The 19,329-nt window shown below is 41.9% G+C and overlaps 7 protein-coding genes across 11 annotated transcripts; 3 read left to right on the top strand and 4 right to left on the bottom strand.

The window, feature by feature from the left end:
• Positions 1 to 1,404: 1,404 nt before the first annotated feature.
• On the bottom strand, positions 1,405 to 8,251 carry LOC108607040 (high affinity copper uptake protein 1). 3 transcript variants are annotated; one of them, XM_017997639.2, is made up of 7 exons: positions 8,179 to 8,251; positions 7,542 to 7,598; positions 4,067 to 4,153; positions 3,793 to 3,977; positions 3,477 to 3,724; positions 2,851 to 2,880; positions 1,407 to 2,226 (listed from the first exon to the last, which is right to left on the bottom strand). In XM_017997639.2, exons 3-7 carry the CDS (start codon positions 4,101 to 4,103, stop codon positions 2,025 to 2,027), a joined length of 702 nt encoding a protein of 233 aa, XP_017853128.1. In that variant the 5' UTR covers positions 4,104 to 4,153; positions 7,542 to 7,598; positions 8,179 to 8,251; the 3' UTR covers positions 1,407 to 2,024. The 3 variants fall into 3 exon arrangements, with proteins under 3 accessions (XP_017853131.1, XP_017853130.1, XP_017853128.1); XM_017997642.2 differs by lacking the exon at positions 2,851 to 2,880 and having other exon boundaries at positions 1,405 to 2,226; XM_017997641.2 differs by lacking the exons at positions 7,542 to 7,598; positions 8,179 to 8,251 and adding an exon at positions 4,528 to 4,623 and having other exon boundaries at positions 1,406 to 2,226.
• Positions 5,382 to 6,547, bottom strand: LOC108605348 (histone acetyltransferase KAT2A-like). The gene is made up of 2 exons (XM_017995018.1): positions 5,540 to 6,547; positions 5,382 to 5,387 (listed from the first exon to the last, which is right to left on the bottom strand). The coding sequence occupies exons 1-2, from the start codon at positions 6,545 to 6,547 to the stop codon at positions 5,382 to 5,384; spliced, it is 1,014 nt and encodes a 337-aa protein (XP_017850507.1).
• A 148-nt stretch (positions 8,252 to 8,399) lies between the features above and the next one.
• LOC108605442 (zinc finger protein 593 homolog) lies at positions 8,400 to 9,608 on the top strand. Its single transcript, XM_017995125.2, has 2 exons — positions 8,400 to 8,506; positions 8,581 to 9,608. The coding sequence occupies exon 2, from the start codon at positions 8,710 to 8,712 to the stop codon at positions 9,214 to 9,216; it is 507 nt and encodes a 168-aa protein (XP_017850614.1). The 5' UTR covers positions 8,400 to 8,506; positions 8,581 to 8,709; the 3' UTR covers positions 9,217 to 9,608.
• A 49-nt stretch (positions 9,609 to 9,657) lies between these two features.
• On the bottom strand, positions 9,658 to 14,682 carry LOC108605421 (probable cell division control protein 7 homolog 1). Of its 3 annotated transcripts, XM_017995093.2 has the most exons (4): positions 14,541 to 14,682; positions 13,582 to 14,371; positions 13,085 to 13,307; positions 9,658 to 11,633 (listed from the first exon to the last, which is right to left on the bottom strand). In XM_017995093.2, exons 2-4 carry the CDS (start codon positions 14,144 to 14,146, stop codon positions 10,142 to 10,144), a joined length of 2,280 nt encoding a protein of 759 aa, XP_017850582.1. In that variant the 5' UTR covers positions 14,147 to 14,371; positions 14,541 to 14,682; the 3' UTR covers positions 9,658 to 10,141. The 3 variants fall into 3 exon arrangements, with proteins under 3 accessions (XP_017850582.1, XP_017850583.1, XP_017850585.1); XM_017995094.1 differs by lacking the exon at positions 14,541 to 14,682 and having other exon boundaries at positions 13,582 to 14,426; XM_017995096.2 differs by lacking the exons at positions 13,085 to 13,307; positions 13,582 to 14,371; positions 14,541 to 14,682 and adding an exon at positions 11,751 to 11,879 and having other exon boundaries at positions 9,661 to 11,633.
• Positions 14,683 to 15,049: 367 nt separating this feature from the next.
• Positions 15,050 to 17,880, bottom strand: LOC108605350 (protein swallow). Its single transcript, XM_017995019.1, has 4 exons — positions 17,540 to 17,880; positions 16,602 to 17,486; positions 16,062 to 16,546; positions 15,050 to 15,242 (listed from the first exon to the last, which is right to left on the bottom strand). The coding sequence occupies exons 1-4, from the start codon at positions 17,790 to 17,792 to the stop codon at positions 15,186 to 15,188; spliced, it is 1,680 nt and encodes a 559-aa protein (XP_017850508.1). The 5' UTR covers positions 17,793 to 17,880; the 3' UTR covers positions 15,050 to 15,185.
• LOC108605448 (ubiquitin-like protein 5) lies at positions 15,222 to 15,715 on the top strand. Its single transcript, XM_017995130.2, has 3 exons — positions 15,222 to 15,321; positions 15,385 to 15,523; positions 15,587 to 15,715. The coding sequence occupies exons 1-3, from the start codon at positions 15,283 to 15,285 to the stop codon at positions 15,628 to 15,630; spliced, it is 222 nt and encodes a 73-aa protein (XP_017850619.1). The 5' UTR covers positions 15,222 to 15,282; the 3' UTR covers positions 15,631 to 15,715.
• A 77-nt stretch (positions 17,881 to 17,957) lies between the features above and the next one.
• Positions 17,958 to 18,992, top strand: LOC108605441 (calcyclin-binding protein). The gene is made up of 3 exons (XM_017995124.2): positions 17,958 to 18,064; positions 18,121 to 18,296; positions 18,356 to 18,992. Exons 1-3 carry the CDS (start codon positions 18,050 to 18,052, stop codon positions 18,864 to 18,866), a joined length of 702 nt encoding a protein of 233 aa, XP_017850613.1. The 5' UTR covers positions 17,958 to 18,049; the 3' UTR covers positions 18,867 to 18,992.
• The last annotated feature ends 337 nt before the right edge of the window (positions 18,993 to 19,329 follow it).

The following is a 19,329-nucleotide window of genomic DNA, read 5'->3' as shown; positions in this document are numbered from 1 at the left end:
TAAGCAAAGCTATGAATAAAAGATAATAAACAAAAAGACAAACGAAAACTCTGCCGTCTTCATTTCTAAGCAGCTTATGACTTTGATAAGCAATAACGCAGCTAAAAACAAACCGATATTTCGCAGAACTTTGTCTTGTTTGTTTACTATTTTGTTCACAACTTCGCTTAATCATTTTTATATACCATTTATTTTCGCTGAGTTATGGCTTCGCAAAGCTTGAAATTGAAACAAAAACCGCAAGTTTGCGGTTTTGTTCATAACTTGGCCAATAATCATCCGATGGTGCATCTGTTTACTGTTGCATGCTCGTATTGATGCTGGAAACAAAGTTGCATCACTACATTTTGGATTCTGCAACTTTCGATTTTTGCCGATTTTTAACAAAATTCGTGATGTAACCATCATGAATTTTTAAAAAAAATCGAATCTCTTGGATTTTCTAAATTTTAAAGCAGATCGATAGAGTCTCGTCCTGCGAGTGTGCCAAACCAAAAATTTTGGAAATGCGACCAAATCCTGCCGAGATATGGCCATTTTTCACTAGTGGATCGCCAGCGCTTGGCAGCTCCTGGTAGTATGCAACACTTTTGATATGAAATGTTAGCGGAGACAACAACCAGACCAAACACTCGCAACCCCCTAGAGAAAAATAGCCATATCTCGGCAAGATCAGGCCACTTTTTAAAAATTTTTGGTTTGGCACACTCGCAGGACGAGACTCTATCGATCTGCATTAAAATTTGGAAAATCCAAGAGATTCGATTTTTTGAAAAAATTCATGATCACGAATTTTGTTAAAAATCGGCAAAAATCGAAAGTTGCAGAATCCAAAATGTAGTGATGCAACTTTGTTTCCAGCATCATTACAAGCATAAAACAGTAATCGGTTGCACCACCGGGTGATTATTGGCCAAGTTATGACTAAAAAACAAGTACTCCAGACTATTGCAGACTCTGAGAAATAAAATACAAACCAGATTCCTTTGACATTTCAAAAATGCCGAATAAAACTCACAAATGTTTATAGCAATATGTATATTTATGTATTTGTTGTATAGGTAGCATGTATAATATATAAATCTTTTAAATCGAGGCCATTTACTGTATGTATTTGCATTTTTTGTATATATAATATAATATCTACAACATCATATAGTACATATCATTGCATCAGCATATAAATTCAAAAAACTCAACAAAACAATGTTCGATGTTGTTATCTACAAATATTTTGCAAAAATTTACATAGTTGTATATATATATACGTATAAAAAAAAAAAATAATAATAATGATATATGTATATAGAAAATATGTATAATTTGCTGAGAAGTTGTAACCAAACAAAACCGATTTATAACAAAGCAAGAAGAAAAATATGTAACTTGAGCAATCAGTACAATTATTATATTACTACTAACAATATGAATATTATTATTGTTTGCTTTTTAGTTAAATTACACAGAGTACTAATAACAGCTTGTTAAACTTTTCTTTTCTTTACAATTTATACAATGTGTTTGTTTTTGTTCGCAGTTTTCATAAACATAATGCATATGGGAAGTGTCTTTTGTTAATAACTATTTACTTTGTTCTTAACGTGAATATTGTGGCCTAAGCTGCGGCATATTTTTCGCTTTGATTTTGCTTTGCTTATATACATTTTTTGTTTCTTTTTTGAAAAATTTCACAGTTCTGTTTTGTTAAAAAATTATGTTAATACCTAAAAAAAATAGTGTTGTGGGAAAACTTGTAATATGCATTGTTTATAACTATAACTAGGTATATATGTATGTATGTGTGTCTTGTCTGCCTTTGTTGTAATTCATTTCCTTTGTAGTTGTTGTAGTTAAAGTTGTTGGTGTTATTGTTGTTGCTGTTGTTGCTGTACTGTAGACATTTCGAGAATTTGGGCATTGATAACGCGTACTTAGAGCGCTGTCCCTGCTGGCTCCTGTCATGGCATATCTTGTGTGAGACAACGCTGGCTGGATTGCAAGGACTCGGCTCTGCTCACGCGCCGCTAGTGACAATGCTCGGTCACATCCATAATCACGGATTTCTTCCAGCAGAACAGAAAGTAGCCAACGCCAGCGCCCAGCACCACCATCAAGCAGAGCCACACATTGTAGGTCATGAAGATCAACATCAGCAGAAAGGATAATGTCACCTGCAGCACGTGCAACAGCGTCTGATACAGATGGCTAATCGATAGCATCGATGGCCTGTGGGAAAAGATGGCATTAGTATAATTCATCAAAGGCGGCACAAACAAAAGAAAAAATTATATAACTCAAAACAAAACAATTAGTGAGAACATTGAACTCTTTGCATAACAAACAAATGCGTTGAATTTCTTATCGGGAACACTTTACAACAAAATTACTCTTTGAAACTTTAAATCGGATATAGTTACAGCTAATGGTTAAGTCTAGAGCTGAAGATTTAAGTACATTTCGTATTAAACCCACTGAACTTGTTTTCGCTTCGGACTAGCAGCAGAATACTTAAAGTGCATTTGGTTAGCATAGTAATTGTACTAAATATTATAGTTAGTGATTGCAATTAAACTAATACATACATAAATACAGTTTAGTATATCTACTTGAGGTACAAATTTGTGTAGCTTAGACACCAGGAAATTAGGAAATTCTCGGATGCCAACTGGTGGTGGGCAGGCGACTAATTGCTTGGGATCGTATATCAAAAAAATAAATTGCCACTGGTGCTGCTAAATGGGGCCATAAATTGTGTGGATACAGTTTGTTGTTAATTTAAAGTTACAGTTACTCTAAATAGACCGTGCATATTTTGTTTACGGATAGTTTGGAGGCAATTGGTATACTTACGGTTGCTTGTGAACCACCTCACCCACATATCTGCGGGATGCGGGGCGTAGGTTAACGGGTAACGGTTGCGTGTACGTTTACAGTGTGTGTGTGTGTGTGTGTGTGTGTGTGTGTGTGAGTTTGTTTATGTGTGTGGTGTTGTGTGTTTGAATTGGGAAGGGAAATCAATATCAAAAATTCATGTTATCGTTATCAATTGATTGGCAAGCAATTCGGTTGCATTAACAAGTATTTAAATTATAATTAACATAGTTGTTGGTGTGTGTTTCGTTTGGTTGTTTACATTGTTTTTACAATTTACAAAATGAGCGCAGTTTGATTTATGTTACAGATGATAAAGCGGCGTATTTTGATTTTGTTTATACATAAATATAAATATTATTGTTTATAGTTTATATTGAAGACGATAGCAACATAACAACGGTAAACAGCAACGCAAATAGTGATAAAAATAGAGAAAAAACAAAGAAAAGTAGGCATTAGATTTTATGGTATATATAGTATGCATATATATATATATATATATATGAACAAAAGACAAAGGACACAGGCTTGCAAAACAAACTGAAACTGAAACTCAAAAGCCAAAAGCCAACGGGCAAGTGGTCAAGGCATGGAATACTCACTGTACGGGCGAGGGCGCAGCTGCGGCGGGCGTGGGCAGGCGTGGCGCCTCCGGATTGCGCTGCGGCCCCGTCACTGGTCGATACTCCAGCAGATTGTAGGTCTTCCAGAAGAGATACTCGCGATAGTACTTCAAGCCCTCGTAGAGCAGCGCCAGCAAGAAGATGGCCACCATGGAGCCCACCAAGCCAGCCACTGTCTCGATGTGCCACCAGGAGAAGAGTATGGTCTCGTTGTAGCCAAAGTGGAACTACAATAAAAAAAATTGAGATGATGGGATGAATGAGACTCGACTCGACTCGACTCGACTCTGCATACCGCCATGGACATCATGTGCTCCATGCCTGTTCCAGTGCCGCCATGATGATGACCCGCATGCATGCTGTGATCCGCGTGTGGCGTTGCCAGCGGCGGACTCAACGTTGTTGGATTCAGCGCCATGTGATCGTGCTCATGATGCATGCCAGCGTGATCGTGTCCATGCAAGGAATGATCTATAAGCTCTGCGAGAAGCAAAGAACAAAAACATACAACTCAACTCAGCTCAGCTCAGAGTGGCACATGCAACATGTGGCAAGTGGCAACTACTTACCCACGCTGGGTGTGTTGTGATGCGCGTGTGCGTCCATTGCTGCTGCTCTATTGACTTGGCTGCGAACCCTGGCAACGATCTAATTACCTGTGGAGAAAGTCAAAAGTAACGATTATGTTAAAATTGTAATAAAACGATTGAAAGCCCCGATTGCCAAACTAGAAAGCAAATAACAACAACAACAACCTTTCACCTACGGCACAGTAAGCAGACAAAAGCGTCTCAGACACAGACTCAGTTGTGGCCCTCACCAAGCTCCTCGCCCAGCCGAGCCCAGCCCAGCCCAATAATAATTGCTTTGAAATTCCTACGCAATGCGAAAGTGAACGAAATGAAATTCCTGCGTGCGGAATGCTCCAGCTACAGCTGCGGCAGCAATCGATAATGTTACCCCACACCAAACAAAAAGTAGTAGCACACAAATTAGTAGTAGCTTTAGTAGTAGTTCAAGTTATATCTACTTTTAAATATTGTATTGTACGCGTAGCTCGCCAACTTAAGACTGACAAAGCGTTGAAACTGTATCTGCAACTATTTTTGTTTCTTTTTTTTTAATGTTAATGTCGTGCAAGGTTATTAAACATTGTTGTGTGTGGTTGCTGTGGTTTCCTTTTGTCTTTTGTCTACTATCAAAACAGCAAGCAAAACAAAATATTGATAACAACTTTGTCTTAATCAGTTTGGTTAGCTGCTGCTGCTGCCTGGCTTGGGGTAAACCACACACAGATACAAATGCATGTGAATTGCATTTAAATATTCAGAAAATCCATTTATTGCAAGTGACTGACTACTGCGGGAATTTTGCTGCTACAAATTCCAGTTAAACAACTCTCTATTTTTTTTGTTGTAGTCGCTGTTGTTGTTAGCTCTAATGCAATCGCTGCTATAGACACGAGATCTGAACGACATCCGTACTATAATTCAATAGACAGAGCGTTAGCTTATTAACTGCCAAGCAAACAAGTTTCCGTTCAACGTTCTCTCTCTCTCTCGCTTGTTCGCTCGCTCAGTCAGTTGAGCACATGAGATTAGAAACCGCGAAAGCTGGCTATAAAATTATACCAAAAATAATACAAAATACACACACACACACACACAGAGAGAGAGAGAGACATGTGTGTGTGTGTTTTGTGTTCATAACAAAGAAACCGCAATAAAAGTAAAGAGTGCTTTACGTTCTGGCATTTTTGGCTTTTGAAAGATAACGGCGAAGTGTTGCCCAAGTGCTGCAGCGGCCGAAAAGAAAGACTCTAGTAACACTCCATGCATAATTCATATTGCAGTTAGTTAATTGTAACATCAATACATATTCATATCAATTCTGAAAATACGTTAATAACTGTGTTCACTGTATTGATTGTTAATGTGTAGTGTTGAGACCAAATGCAGCAAAGCTCGTACTATCAATAGCTGTAGTTATTATGCTTCTTCCTCCCCCTCCCCCTCCAGCTCCTCTTCCTGTTCCTCCTCCACCTTCTTCATCAAGCCCAGTCCACGCATCTGCTTATTGAAGTAACACTCCAAGTTGTCAGCGCAGCGAGTGTACTGGTTAGGATCATTGTATAGATGACAGTTGCTGAAGATGCGCTTCATGTCGGCTATGAAGAGATCACTCGAGATGTAGTAGCCACGCTTCAGGCGCTGCTCCATGGTCTGCAGATCCATGGGATACTGAATGTATTCGTAGTAGCCGGGCGCTATGGCGGTGCTCACAGGACGCAGAAATGGCCAAGCGTCCTTTTGCTGCTTAATGTATTTCAGCAGAGTGCCCAGTAGATTGGTTAGCAGGCTCATCTCAAACGAGTCCACTTTGTTGAGATGATTATGAGTGTTTAGGTGCAGCTTGGGTTGCGTGTATCTTATGCCGGGCTCCAAGTGAATGTGCATAAGCTTGGCATTGTCATATTCCTTGATAAGGGGCCGATAAACGGCAAGCGGCAGTCCTATGTTCTCCGAGAAGCCCTGCTTCCTGAAATAGCCAACAGCATTGCAATCGGCATGGGTGAGCAGATGCATAATGCCCTTCTCGCCCACAAAGTCCTTGAGCATATTCATCAGATAGCGGCCAAAGCCCTCGTTCTGCCTCGCCATTGTCACAGCGCAAAAGGTGATCTCGGTGAATCCCTCATCGGGAAACAGACGGAAGCAAATGGCGCCAATGGTGCTTCCATTCACCAGCAGCGCCAGAGTCTTGTGCACGCCATCGAACATCATCTTGCTAATGAATTTCGGTGGCATCTTCGGCAAAGTTTCCATATATACAGACTTTACGCTTAGCATGATGTCCATGCACTTCTCTATAGTCTCATGCTCAATCAAATGGAACGACATTGAGCTTCCGAGCTGCGGCGCAACAGTCGTAGCCGACTCAGGACCCTCAGCAGTCTGTTGGTTTGAACGTTTGCGCTTTGCTGGTCCAGACTGCTCATTAGTCCTTCGTTTGCTGTTGGAGCGTGTAATTCTCACATTATTGTCTGCCATTGGAACGATAGCATAAGCTTTAATTTATTTTTTCACAATTGAAATGACAACGTAGTGTTTCTACTAGAGAAGTTCTGTAGTTGCCAGATTTGGTGTTTGACAAATTGTATCAAATGTCAGCCAGGTTTCGATGCAAATTTCATTTTGGGCACTTGGGCAACGCATATTCAGTTATTCGAACTAAAGTTTAAACTTTAAAGTTTAGTTCAAAAACTGGTGCTTTGATTTTGCAATTTGTTTAACAATAACGAGTTTTTATTTTTTTGCAACTCCTCTTTTGGTCTGACTTTCGTTTTCAGTTAACAGACATATTAACGTCTTTTTGTATGGACCATGGCGTTGCTGTAATAAAGCCAAGAGTTGAATGCAAAGTTGCAACAACAACAATTGGCAAACATTATGCAAACAAGCAGCAGCAGCAGCAGCAGCAATAACTAATAAAATGCAGCTTTAATACTATTTGCATACATTTTAAATTTTAGTCCTACAATTACAAATGCAAGTTCGTCAACAGTTGGCATATTAACACCTGTTGTTGTTGTTGTTATTGTTGTTATCTAAGAGAGAGCGAGAGTAATTGCAACCCCCAAGTGGCCAAGTGGCCATGAAATTTTGGGCATAGCAGCGAAGTCTGTTACGTCACAGTGAAAGGCTGAGAGTGCATTTGCGAATTGGTGTGTTCTAAATTCGAACTTGATCAGAAAGCTTTAGTACCGATACGCACATGAACTAAAATGCACACGCACACTTGTACGCATGTTTGTGCTTGCAGTTATAACTGTTAAATGGCAAATCGAAAGCTTATTAAACGGAGCCGGGCTGGGCTGGGCCTGGGCCGTGCCGGGGCCACACTGATAAAAGCGTACTGCACGTTCTTTTATTCATATTGATAAGTTGTGCGACAACAAAAGCAACGACAACAATTACACTTGATTATATTGTACGTATAAATATGGCATGCATAAGTATGTAAATAGTGGGTGTATATACTTACGGTTGTTGTTGCTGTGAATGCAAACACCGGTATAAAAACTCGTAGGAATGTGGAAAGCTGCAACAGAAATCAGTAATAAATAAACGAAAATACACATCTGCGCTGATTGTTTAGACGATACACACACACACACACACACACACAGACACGCACGCACTAACACAAGCAGATACCACTCAGTCAATTATCAAATAAATAATAACTACGCTACGCTTGAGCTATAGCAGTCAGTAGTAAAAACCAGTGTCCCAGTCATTTTATCATTTAAGTTTCGCATGCTGCACAACCAAAGGAAAGGGTGGCAGAACGAGAGGCACGATACGCAATCAAAACAGCTGTTTGCACCACATAACGGCACAATTGTACAATCAGCCAGCGCTGTCACAGAACGTTGACTTGCCCTTTTCGCAAATGCAGTTTTAATTCAGATATTTTCACTTAACAATATGATAAAAACAAGAAGAAAAAAACAACTGTAGTTCGTTGAGAAACAGGTATTCGGACACTAGCTTGTTATTCAATCGCGATTATGTAGCTGTACTTCAATTGATTTCGTTATTATTGTATTAGGACACTTTGTTGCATTATCGCACTGCAACTAAGCCATTTGTTTATTTAGCAATTCTGCATTATTTACTTATATTTGTCGTGTTGATATTGACATAACAAAATGTGCACGTCCGCCCGCAGACAACTTCTTCGCACGTTTGACAACACGGTGTTATACACATTAACATTTATGTTATTTACATTTTATTTATATGTTCGTGTGAGTTCGAACACTGTTAAAGCGAGAGATCCAATGCTCGACTCAAATAAAATCGATTGAGCAAGTATCGTCCACAATAAAATTTAAATGGATGGATGAGAGTGTGTTGTAAGTGTTAACTAAGCCTGCTGTTGTTATTCTGCATTGTTATTGTGATTTTGTGCGCAGTACATTTATAAAAACAGATTATTAAGCAGTAAGTTTTTGTAATTCAATGCTTAATGTCTTTCAACGTATTAACCAGAAATTGTTATTTATATTTTAACGCAGCGTTTTAAGGGATTCGATAAAGCCAACTTGTGGCACGAAATCAAAACAAAAACACGTGCTACCAAAGACTGCAAACAAAACATTGACTTTTTTTTTTGAAAAACAAGTGAATACTAAAACAGCTTCAATATGGGTATGGTACAGAAGCGTAAGAAGATGCACTATGGCGACACACATCTGCAGCGTAGATGGCGTGTACGCAATCGTAGACGGGATCTGGATCAAATCGACGATGATTTGCGCACACGTAGCGGCGAATTAATCAATCAGAATGTGGATCTAGAGAAGCCAGGCTTTGCGCAATTCTACTGTGTACACTGTGCCAAGTACTTTATCGACGACACTGCCATGCAGGCGCATTTTCGAACTAAAGTACACAAGCGTCGTCTTAAGGCGCTCGAAACAGAACCGTACAGCATTGAAGAGTCTGAGCGTGCTGCTGGCCGGGGCAGCTTTCAGAAGCCCAAGAAGCGCGTTATGGAAACACAGCCAACCAAGGAGGAAGTCATTGGTGGAAAACGCATCAAGGTGACAGAAGTGGCTGAGAACGACTCGAACGCCATGGAGCAGGATGACCAAAAGCCGACAACATCAGTAAAAGCGAATCGGAAGCGTAAACAAAAAATGGATACATAAAGATTACAGATTACAGTATGCTTACTATTAACTTAACTAAGTTGTATGATGTTATTGACATGAGCATAGTTCAAATCGTTGAATAAATTTCCCCCGGATGACTCGTTCTAACCAAATTGAGATTGTATCTTTCGTTGTTTTCAAATTGCATTGTATAAATATATTACTTTTCTGTTGTATGTGTATCGTGTGTAATTAATAATTATCATTAATGCTATGTTGATCGATATATACATACTTAAGAGTATATTCCAACTAGATGACATGTATATATGCGTGTTTTATATAATAGAACAGATCAACCAGATGGATGCCTATGTATGATTATGCATTTTACAATCGACTTAACTGATAAAATGAACTAATAATCTTACTATAAGATACAAAAAAAAAAAAAAATTGAAATTTAATAATAGAGTGTACAATATAATTTACAATGCACTTATGTATATCTGTTTTACATATAGTGACATTGAATTTAAATTGAAAATTATTTAGAGTATATCGAGTATATTAACAAACGTTCTACATGATTTTGAGGGGCTTAGAAATATAATTGGTTTGACTTAGTAATTTTGCATCTGAAATGATTTAAGTAAATAGTAGTTGCGGCCGGAGGGCGGCGAGTTCAGTTTATCCCAATCCTCTCTCTTGTTCACTTTTTTTTCTTATAAGATATGCATGGGGGACAGGGGTTCTCTGGGTTGGGTTGTTGTTTGCTGTCTAACTGGGCAGTGTTGCAATGAAATGGGTGTGTGGCGTATCTATGTACATGTTTGCGTGTATGTCTGTATGTATGTGAGAGTGTGTGTGTGTGTGGTGGGCGTGGCAGATATGAATATACATATACTATATACAAAGCTCGACACTGGTGTTAACTTATAGATTTAGAATAATTGAGGATTGCGGCAACCTTCGACTAGCTTCACAGTTCATTCTGAGCCTGATAATATTGAGGATGCTCGGCGCTTGCTGTGGGAACCGCTGCATCATCTGTTGGTTTTGTGGCGCGCCTGCGCGTCGTCGGCGTCATTGTCGTCATCATTTGTTTGGTGGGTTCGGCGTACACTTTGATTGTTGCCGTGGACTGTGGCATATCCGGCGATTCGGTGAAGAATGGATGACTGAGTGCCTCGTCGGCGGTAATGCGCTTGTGCGGATTGATCTCAAGCAAGCGAGCGAGCAGATCGTATGCACTGGCCGGAAAACACTCATAAGGATCTAGTGGCTCCGTCTCGTAGACGCTCTCCTCGCACAGGCAGTTGAAGTAGTATTGATCACAGTTCTTGCATACGTCGATGCGGCCGTCTGGGCCCTCATGCTTCCGCACCATCTGCGCATCGCTAAAGATCAGTCGATTGCGAAAGCGCAGGCACAGCTTGCGTAGATTTAGCGGCTTCGAGCGTTGACTAAGTGTTAGCATGCGCTCCAGGGCTAGCGCAGTTTTCCTTATAGCGCGATCTCCAAAGATGGTGACGATTTCGGCTAGCGCCAGAAAATCATTGGGCGCCTTGAAGAACGGATACACTGAGGACAGTATGGACAAAAATATGACACCCGCTGCCCAGATATCCACGGCTGTGGTCTGATCGGCATACTTAAGCAGTACCTCAGGCGGTCGATAACCAGGCGTGCCCGCTCGCGAGGCATGCACCTCCTTCTTCATAAGACAATTGATGCAGACAGATGGATTGGCGAAACAGTAGCACTTGGAGGTGCCGCCAGCACTGCGATTCGTATTGTATTTGCTGCCTGTCACTGGAGCCGGTTCCGCTGGCCCGGCTGCTGCCACGTCCTGCGCTGCTGCCTGCTGTAGACCTTCGCCGGCCTCTTGCAAACTGGGCTTCGAGTCCTCTGGCGTGAGCATATCGCCCTTGGCGCACTGCGCTATTTCATTGATCGGCTTCAGTGGCATCTTGCTTGCTGGCATTGGCGCTCCCTCCTCATGTAATCTCATCCGCTTAACGGCGAAGCCCAGCGTTGCATCTGCGCCAGCCACTGTTATTGACGCTGCTGTTGGAGCTGTTGCCTGCTGCATTGGAGAGTTTTGTTCGCGCTCGCGTGGACGCTTGCTATTGCCCAAATTCAGGTTGTAGCTGGGGTCGTTGCGTCGCATCTCCTGATGATGCTGCTGGGACACGCTCACATGCTGCGCCAGACCAAAGTCTACAAGCAGAAACTTGCCCTGGCGGCGATTGTAGAGGAAGTTGCTGGGCTTGACATCCCGATGGATAATGTTGAACTTGTGCACATGGCGCAGTGCCATAAGCAAATTACGCATATACAGCCTGATCTCGGGCACATCCATCTTGGTGTAAAAGTCGTGGAAGCGATCATGTGGCATGTAGGGCATCACAAAGGCGGCCGATGCCTCGCAGCGCAGGCAGCAGTGTATTCCGACGACATTGTCCGTGCCACTGCAATAAATATTAGAGAGCATTTAATTAGGATAAGTCCAGCAAAGTAAATATTAAACAAAATGAACAAATGGTCGGATATATGTTAGAGTTGAAGCTCTTAAGGCGCTCACTCACCTCCACCCTCAAGATGCCAGAAGTGAAAGGTTCAAGTCGCCCACGTCAACGACGCCGCCTGCCTACGTCACCGGCAATAATAATTCGCAGAGCAGTGCGCACGAAACCAGCGCCCGACACCCCCAGCCCACCGGTCAACGAGAGCAGCGAGTGCCGACAAAATCTCACACATACACACTCATTCACACACACACACACAGCCATCGAAGCCGCCTTCGCAGTCGCAGTCATAATTATCATCAGCTGTGTGACGCAATTGGGCAAAACGGAATTTGCGCAAATTGAATGTGGAGATAGGGAGAGCGACGTTGGCGACGAGAGACATGCAGTGTGCGAATGGGAGATAGGGCTCTGACAAAGGCGCAATGTTCAAATAGCACGAAGACAAGAAATCAAGAACCACAGGGTGAGAGACCGAGACCGGCCGGCTGCCTAACTAATGTCATATGTTTGGCCACCCATCGGGCAAAGTGGGTGTTTGTTGTGCACAGCCTACGCACAAGTCGCTGTCTTTCTCTCTCTCTCTCTCTCTCTCTCTCTCTTTCGCACACACTCATTCTCTCTTGCTCCGTAGCGCCTACGCAAGACAGTTTGCTTACATATGTTTTGAAATAAATAATGCACAACGCACAACGTAATCGCCAAACACAATTCAAAGCCGGCTGACTAACAATTGAGTGTGAGAGAGGAGCGGTCACAATGACGTTAACCTTGCTCAAGGTAGTCCAAAGCAGATACTACTTGTGTCTGTAATATAGTATCCAACTACGACAATGTACGTCATTCAAAAAAATCACAGCTATGAATAACGTAGCATAAGTATAAGTATAATAAGTATTATGCAGAATATCGATGCAACAGCTTACCCCTCAATATGCCAAATGGCAAAGACCTACAACCCACAAGAGAGAGAGACTCACATTCTTAGGGATAAACACACTTGTATTTGCATACAATGTAAACATGATTTGTAAATAAATGTTACACGAGCAAGCAGCAAGCAGAGAGTGAGCTCGAGACCGAGAGTGAGTGAGAGGGGAGAGAGAGAGCGAGCGAGGGAAGGTAACAATGAGCACGTGAATGGTGTGTGAAAGTGCAATAAACGTTGGGGCCAACGGCAATGCCAAACTGAAATTAATTTGCTATGACGTACATATGTACTCTTACATAGACACGTCTTCTATTTATGTGTGTGTTTGTTGATGTAAGTGACAGCCTACGTTGCCGATTTCGTGACGCTCATAACGTAATGCAGCTCGCACACACACACAAGCTCCACTAATATTTCAGCAGCGTCTGGTGGAGTTTTGAATCTTGGGGTTGTTTGTACTTACCCCATGTCTGTCATGCACTGCAGCTCCTTCATAATTCGATCCGGATGACTGGTGGGTATATGATGTTTGATCGCAAACTTGCGGCGCATGCTGTCCGGCAGTTGAGCCTCCCGTTTGAGCGTGGCCAGCAGGACGGTGCTAAATGTGCCATTGCCAATGCGACTATGCACATCGAAGATTTGTCCAATGTCCGGTATGCGTTGTAGCAGATCATTGATGGCCTCTGCAAGAAAGCGCAAATGCAAAACGTAAATTGACCGGTGTGATTTATTTAATATGCTAAACAAAAAACACAAATCTGCGAGATCTGGCAGCACACGCTCCCTCTCCCTCTCTCTTTCTATCTCTCTTATTGCATACACACATACATACATATATGTGTATGAACATTTGCACTAAAAATAGATTTTCAACACACATACGCACACACATAAATATGTATGTATAAGTACAATGGTAATAGAAAGCAATGGAAATAAAAATGGTTGCCTGCTTACCTTCGCTTTTGTTTCGAGGCTTCATCCTGGCGCTTGAAGTAATCGCATTTGTTGTTGTTATTTGCTGCTCTGGGTTTGACTGCGGCAGCGGCATCGATTGCACCGGGGGTTGGGGTTTTTGCAGCTTGCCAATGCTGCTGCCATTGCTATTAGCACCGCTAGCACTGTTATTGTTGCTATTGCTATTTGCATATTGTTGTTGCTTGTGCATATTTATGGAAGTTGTCGTTTGTTTGTGGCGCGTGAGGTTCGCCTGCATGGCCAGCTCTTCTGGATGCGCACTTGGCCAAGAGTGTGTGCCACCGCCGCTGCGCATCTTGTTGACGCACATTCCCTGAAAGGTGGCCGCCAGCTTGGGACTGGAGTTGCCGGCAACCGCATTGATAGAATCTCGAATTTGATGGTGGTGGTAGTGATGGTGATGATGATGATGTTGCTGCTGCTGTTGCCTCAGCTTACTGCTTACTCTGTGGTCGTGCGCATAGAGCTTTGGATGCGGCGAGGCGGCCGCTACGACAGTTTCCATGTCATAGTATCCATTGCTGATATTAATGTGTTTATCCATTGTTCAAGCGTCGTCGATTTGATGTTAGAGGACAGCATCGGCGTTGTCTGGGTGTGGAGGGTTGTTTATCAAGTTGTGCCTCTTGTCCAGTTCGCTTTAGAAGCTCGAATGCTGCTGCTACTGCTAATGATGATAAGAAGCTTGCGACTGTTGTTGTTGGCGCCGCGTGTTGTTGCCGCCCTCTTATGCCAAAAGGGGAAGGAGACAGGGAATGAATAGTTGGGTCTACAAATACATAAAAAAAATTTGGACCGAATTTGTTGAATGTTTACTTTTTTTTTGTTAAATTTAATTTTATTTAAATTCGTTTTTGTTGTTGATCCCATACTAAGCATTCGATTCGTAACTGACAGAAGTTTCCCTTTTCACAGCTAGCCGAATTCAAACCGCTTACTTATATTATTCGATTCCGATTCTGCTTTGCTTTCCGTATATTTCTACGCCTCCACTGATTCTGCCGCCATACCCGTACTCGCCATTAAATCTCGAGACGAGAGAGCACCGCGATATGTGCTGTTGTTGCCCGCAAGACTGTGTGTCTTATGTCTCGTTTGCGTATTGTATTATCTAATTAAATAGCGACTATAGAGCAAGTATTTACCTTACTCTAGTTTGTTTGTTTCTAGAGATGTAAGCAGTGTTGCCAAGTGTTGAGAACTGTCTAGCACAAGCTAGATTTTGACTTAAAGTTAGCTAGAATAAGCTAGCCGCTCTTAACCTAGCTGCTTTCCAGTACAGCATCGCGGGCAACACTGAATGTAAGACTAATGTAACATCGCGAGACTATCGATAATGTTAAGCGCGATTTGGTTTTTTCTTGGCACTCTGACGGTTTTTCTTTCTTTTCTTAAATTTGAATTTTTTGTTTTATTATTTGTTGTTGTAGATATTTATATAGCTTACCACATAGAGTGTGCACTGGAATTCGCAGCTATTATCCACAACGATCGCGTGCGAGTAGTGTAGTAATAACAGATTTCCTCTGGCATGAGCGAGATGGAAGGGTCCGGTAGCTTAACAGTGCAAATGTTAAATAACTTTATAATGTTATATCGAAATATTGCACATCTTTAGCACATTTTGTAAATATTCGCAGCTGAAAGTTATAAAGAAGCAAATATAATTAAAAAAAAAAAATGATTGAAATAACTTGTAATGATCGTCTTGGCAAAAAGGTAAGTAATTTGGTTAGCACGTGTAACAGTTCATAATGTATTCACATTGAATTATTCACACAGGTGCGCGTGAAGTGCAATCCTGACGACACTATTGGGGATCTCAAGAAGCTGATTGCCGCTCAAACTGGAACCAAGCACGAAAAGATTGTGCTGAAGAAGTGGTACACAATTTACAAAGACCCTATCCGCCTATCTGATTGTAAGCATTCCATAGATCTCTATTTTAACTTTTACTTTAAACGTTTACAAATTGTGCTTGCAGATGAAATTCACGATGGCATGAATCTGGAGCTTTACTACCAGTAGTTTAATTGAACCCATCGCCAGCCAGGCAAATTCTTTCTTTTATAACTGCAACTAAGCTTAGAAATAAATAAAATGAATTTATGTATTTACATTGAGTTTTCGTCAGGGATGCAGAACGAGTTCAGACCCAGAACAACAGCTGCTGTTAAATTCAAAATGTTATCAATATGCATATTTATTCGATTAATAGATTTTGAAAGGGCATAAGTAACGGGCACCTAACCAAGACTAAAATGTGTAGCAAAGTATTATGCACACAAAGACTTACATAACTTAATAAAACATAAAATTACAAAAAAAGACTTGCCCACAGCTAAATACATATTGTAGATAAAATTAACGGAATAAATATAAGGAAAAATAATGAGAAAAAAACGCCAGCGTATTAAATGGCGCAACAAACATTTAAACATGCAATACATTTAACGTACATTTTGGGATAGATCCGATTCGTTGCTCAACAAAGAGATTCCCACCGTATATGTTCCATTGCTATTGTCCATGGTCTGATTTGAATCCTCGCAACGGACACAAGATCCGAGAATGCGACGCATGCGTGCCACCAACGATTTTTTTCGTCTTTGCATTCTTTGCGTATTGTCCAGCAATGGCATAACGCTAAAGGATCGACTGCAACTGCTGGTGTTAACGCCAGTTGTTGCATTGGTGTGACTAAGTGGCATCACCTTGATAACGCAATTATTGCGCCTGTCAAAATACATGCATTCCTGGTTGCACGAATCGATCATCTGTCCAATGCCCAAAGCTGGTTGGCTGTGGTACGCCGGCTGAGGCGATCGCGACTCAATTTCAATAGCCGAGTCATTACTGCTGGGATGACTGCTGCCTGAATTGTTCGTGGCGATACGATTAGAGCTGCTCGGTTGCAAACTATTCACGGTGCTATTTTCAGCAACTAATTAAAATAAATAAATATAATGTACAAAATATTTGCTAGTTTTTCAACATACTTATGCTATTGCCATTGGCATCTACATCAGTGCTCTCCCTACTAAAGTTCAGTGAGAGTGGCTTCATGTTTATGCGCTGGATGGGATTGCCGGACTTGAGCTGGCGCACAGCAGGCGGCATGCTGAGCAGCGGCATCTCAATGGAGCCCGCACTACTGTCGTATGTAATGTCGTTCATATTGACATTCGGGTGTGGCGTGGCATTAGCAGCAATAGCTGGCATCACTGATAAATCTGACAGGTTTGCGCATGCGGTACAGGGCGTCAAGTCTGTCTGTGTGGCCTTGGCAATGGTATCTCCGGTCAACGGTTTCATCGCTGGCGGATAATACAAAAGCGAGCGTAGCGACGACTGTCTGCCACCAAATGTCATTGAGGCTGAACTTAATGTTGTGGCTGACTGACGCTTGAGCTTGTCCTTGCACTCCATTAATTCTGTGCGGACAGCATTGAAGCTTTTTCGTAAAACTATCATATCGTCCATCTTCTTTTGAAGATCGGATTCTAAGAAATCATTGTAGTACTTCAACTGCTCCTTTTCGTTGACCAGACGTTCATAGCTTTCGTCTCTCACATGCGTATCTGTCTCGCTGCTATTGGCCAAAGAGAGCGACTCATCTAGTTTTTGTTGATCCTCGGCGTTGCCATGGGGCGTCAGCGACTCTGGCATAGACCGATGTCGTTGAAAATTTCCCATGGCACTGCGACGCTTGTTCTCCTGGTCATGTATATCAGTTATGTATTTACGAACCTTGCTGGTCACATGTTTATAGCGGCGCTTCGTGTATGCCGTATGTATGTCCTGATATGAGACAGCTTTGCTACTTCTTCCACTACCCAGCTGCGGATTTGTGTGGCCGTCCATGCCATCATTATTGCCCGAGTCTACACTTTCATTATACAATATTTGAATAAATATGAGCAAACATATTACTCACCGCTTTTAGTCTGCTCATGGTCATTTTCATGTTCAATACCAACGGGATCGCTTGCACAGGTTTTCTCCGAGCAGTCGCTGTTTAAAAATGGCGGCACTTGGCTCTGGGAATGGTCGGGTTCATGTTTATCTGCATCTTCAGCATCATCCAAACACAGATTTGATTGTCGTACAATACTTCTCTCTTTAGCAGTTGCAATGCTTAAATTATGAAAGAGCTCGTCGGCGGGAAAGCTTTCATCTTGCAAACTCATTTTTATAATTTTATGCCGAACATAAATCCTATTGGAAAAGCACAGTTACAATTGCGCCAACCATCAGTGTTGGCATTTTTAGCACATTTGTAATGCGTCAACGGTATTTTTATAGTATTTTTGTATACAGCCAAATGGAAAAAAGTGTGTCTAGCAGCCCTGGTCGCGAGTAGCGACATTGTTTGTGCTTTGCCGTTGCGGTTAGTGAAAGAAAGTTCTAGCAGTTTGCTGTGATTATAATAATAAATTCCATAGAGATGTCTATTGAACAGGTAAGTAATTTTGTGGCTACTAATAAAACACATAATCAAATTGGTAACAATTAAAGCTAAAAGCCGACGTCAGCGAGTGCGTTACTTTCTTGGCGCAGGCAAAATGTGCGCGTGTAAAAAGCGCGCTCACGCAGGCTAAGGCCGAGGCGGAGCGCGAGATTGTAAACTTGGAAATAAAAGCACGCCTTGCGGCTGAGCGTCAAGCAGCTGGTAATGGAGGCGATGCCAAAAGGTACGTACATATACTTACATTGACTTGGGCGTATCATTTATTAATATCTATACCCTTAGATATCTGCACGAACTTACCGACTACGGCTGGGACCAGAGCGCCAAGTTTGTGAAACTTTTTATCACGCTGAACGGGGTACAAAACTGTGCCGAAGACGCTGTTACTGTGAAGTACACGGAACATTCCCTGCAGCTGCATGTGCGTGATCTAAACGGCAAGGACTTTGGCCTGACAGTCAACAATCTGCTGCATGCGATTGATGTGGAGAAGAGCTATCGCAAGATTAAAACCGACATGGTCGCCATATACATGAAGAAGGCCGAAGAGGGCCAAAACTGGGACGTGCTCACCGCCATACAGAAGCGCATAAAGCAAAAACAGGAAGGCGAACTAAAGAAGGACGACGACAATCCCGAAGGTGCGCTGGTCAATATTATGAAGCAGATGTACAACAGCGGTGATTCCAAGACAAAGCAAATGATTGCCAAGGCCTGGACCCAGAGCCAGGAGAAGGCGCGCTTTGGCAATGAAGGCGGCGGACTCGGCGGAATCGGCGATCTTGATGTTTAAGTGCAGTCTTAAATTAAAATACTTAATGTAATCATATATATATAGTATACACTACCTTATTTGATGTAATCAGTATGATTTAATCTTTGGCACAAGTATTGCGAATGCAAAAAATAAACTGTGAACTGAACAAGATCATTTGAACATTTGGGGCTCGCGGCGAATTCAAATTGAAGTTAGCGGGCAGACATTTGTTGGATTTTATTAAATGTGAGGGCATAGAGAGAAAGAAGCTAATTAGCATGCTTAATTATTCCCAATTAAGGAGATGAGGTGTAGCGAGTGCAGCCTGCGTGGAATATGGAAATCTTGCGTCACATTTAGCCAGGCGTACCATAAGCGGCTGGCCATTGCTATAATTAAATCGACTCCTGGCCAAACGGTACGGCACACTCGAAGATTTTTGAATTTCCTGGCTGTTGGTTGTAATTATGCGAATTGCCGGTTGGTTTTGGTTTGGTTT

The sequence above is a fragment of the Drosophila busckii genome, chromosome X (genome assembly GCF_011750605.1).
Source record: "Drosophila busckii strain San Diego stock center, stock number 13000-0081.31 chromosome X, ASM1175060v1, whole genome shotgun sequence".
Lineage (NCBI taxonomy): Eukaryota > Metazoa > Arthropoda > Insecta > Diptera > Drosophilidae > Drosophila > Drosophila busckii.
The sequence above is the reverse complement of the archived record's forward strand: the minus strand, read 5'-3'. Positions and strand labels throughout refer to the sequence as shown.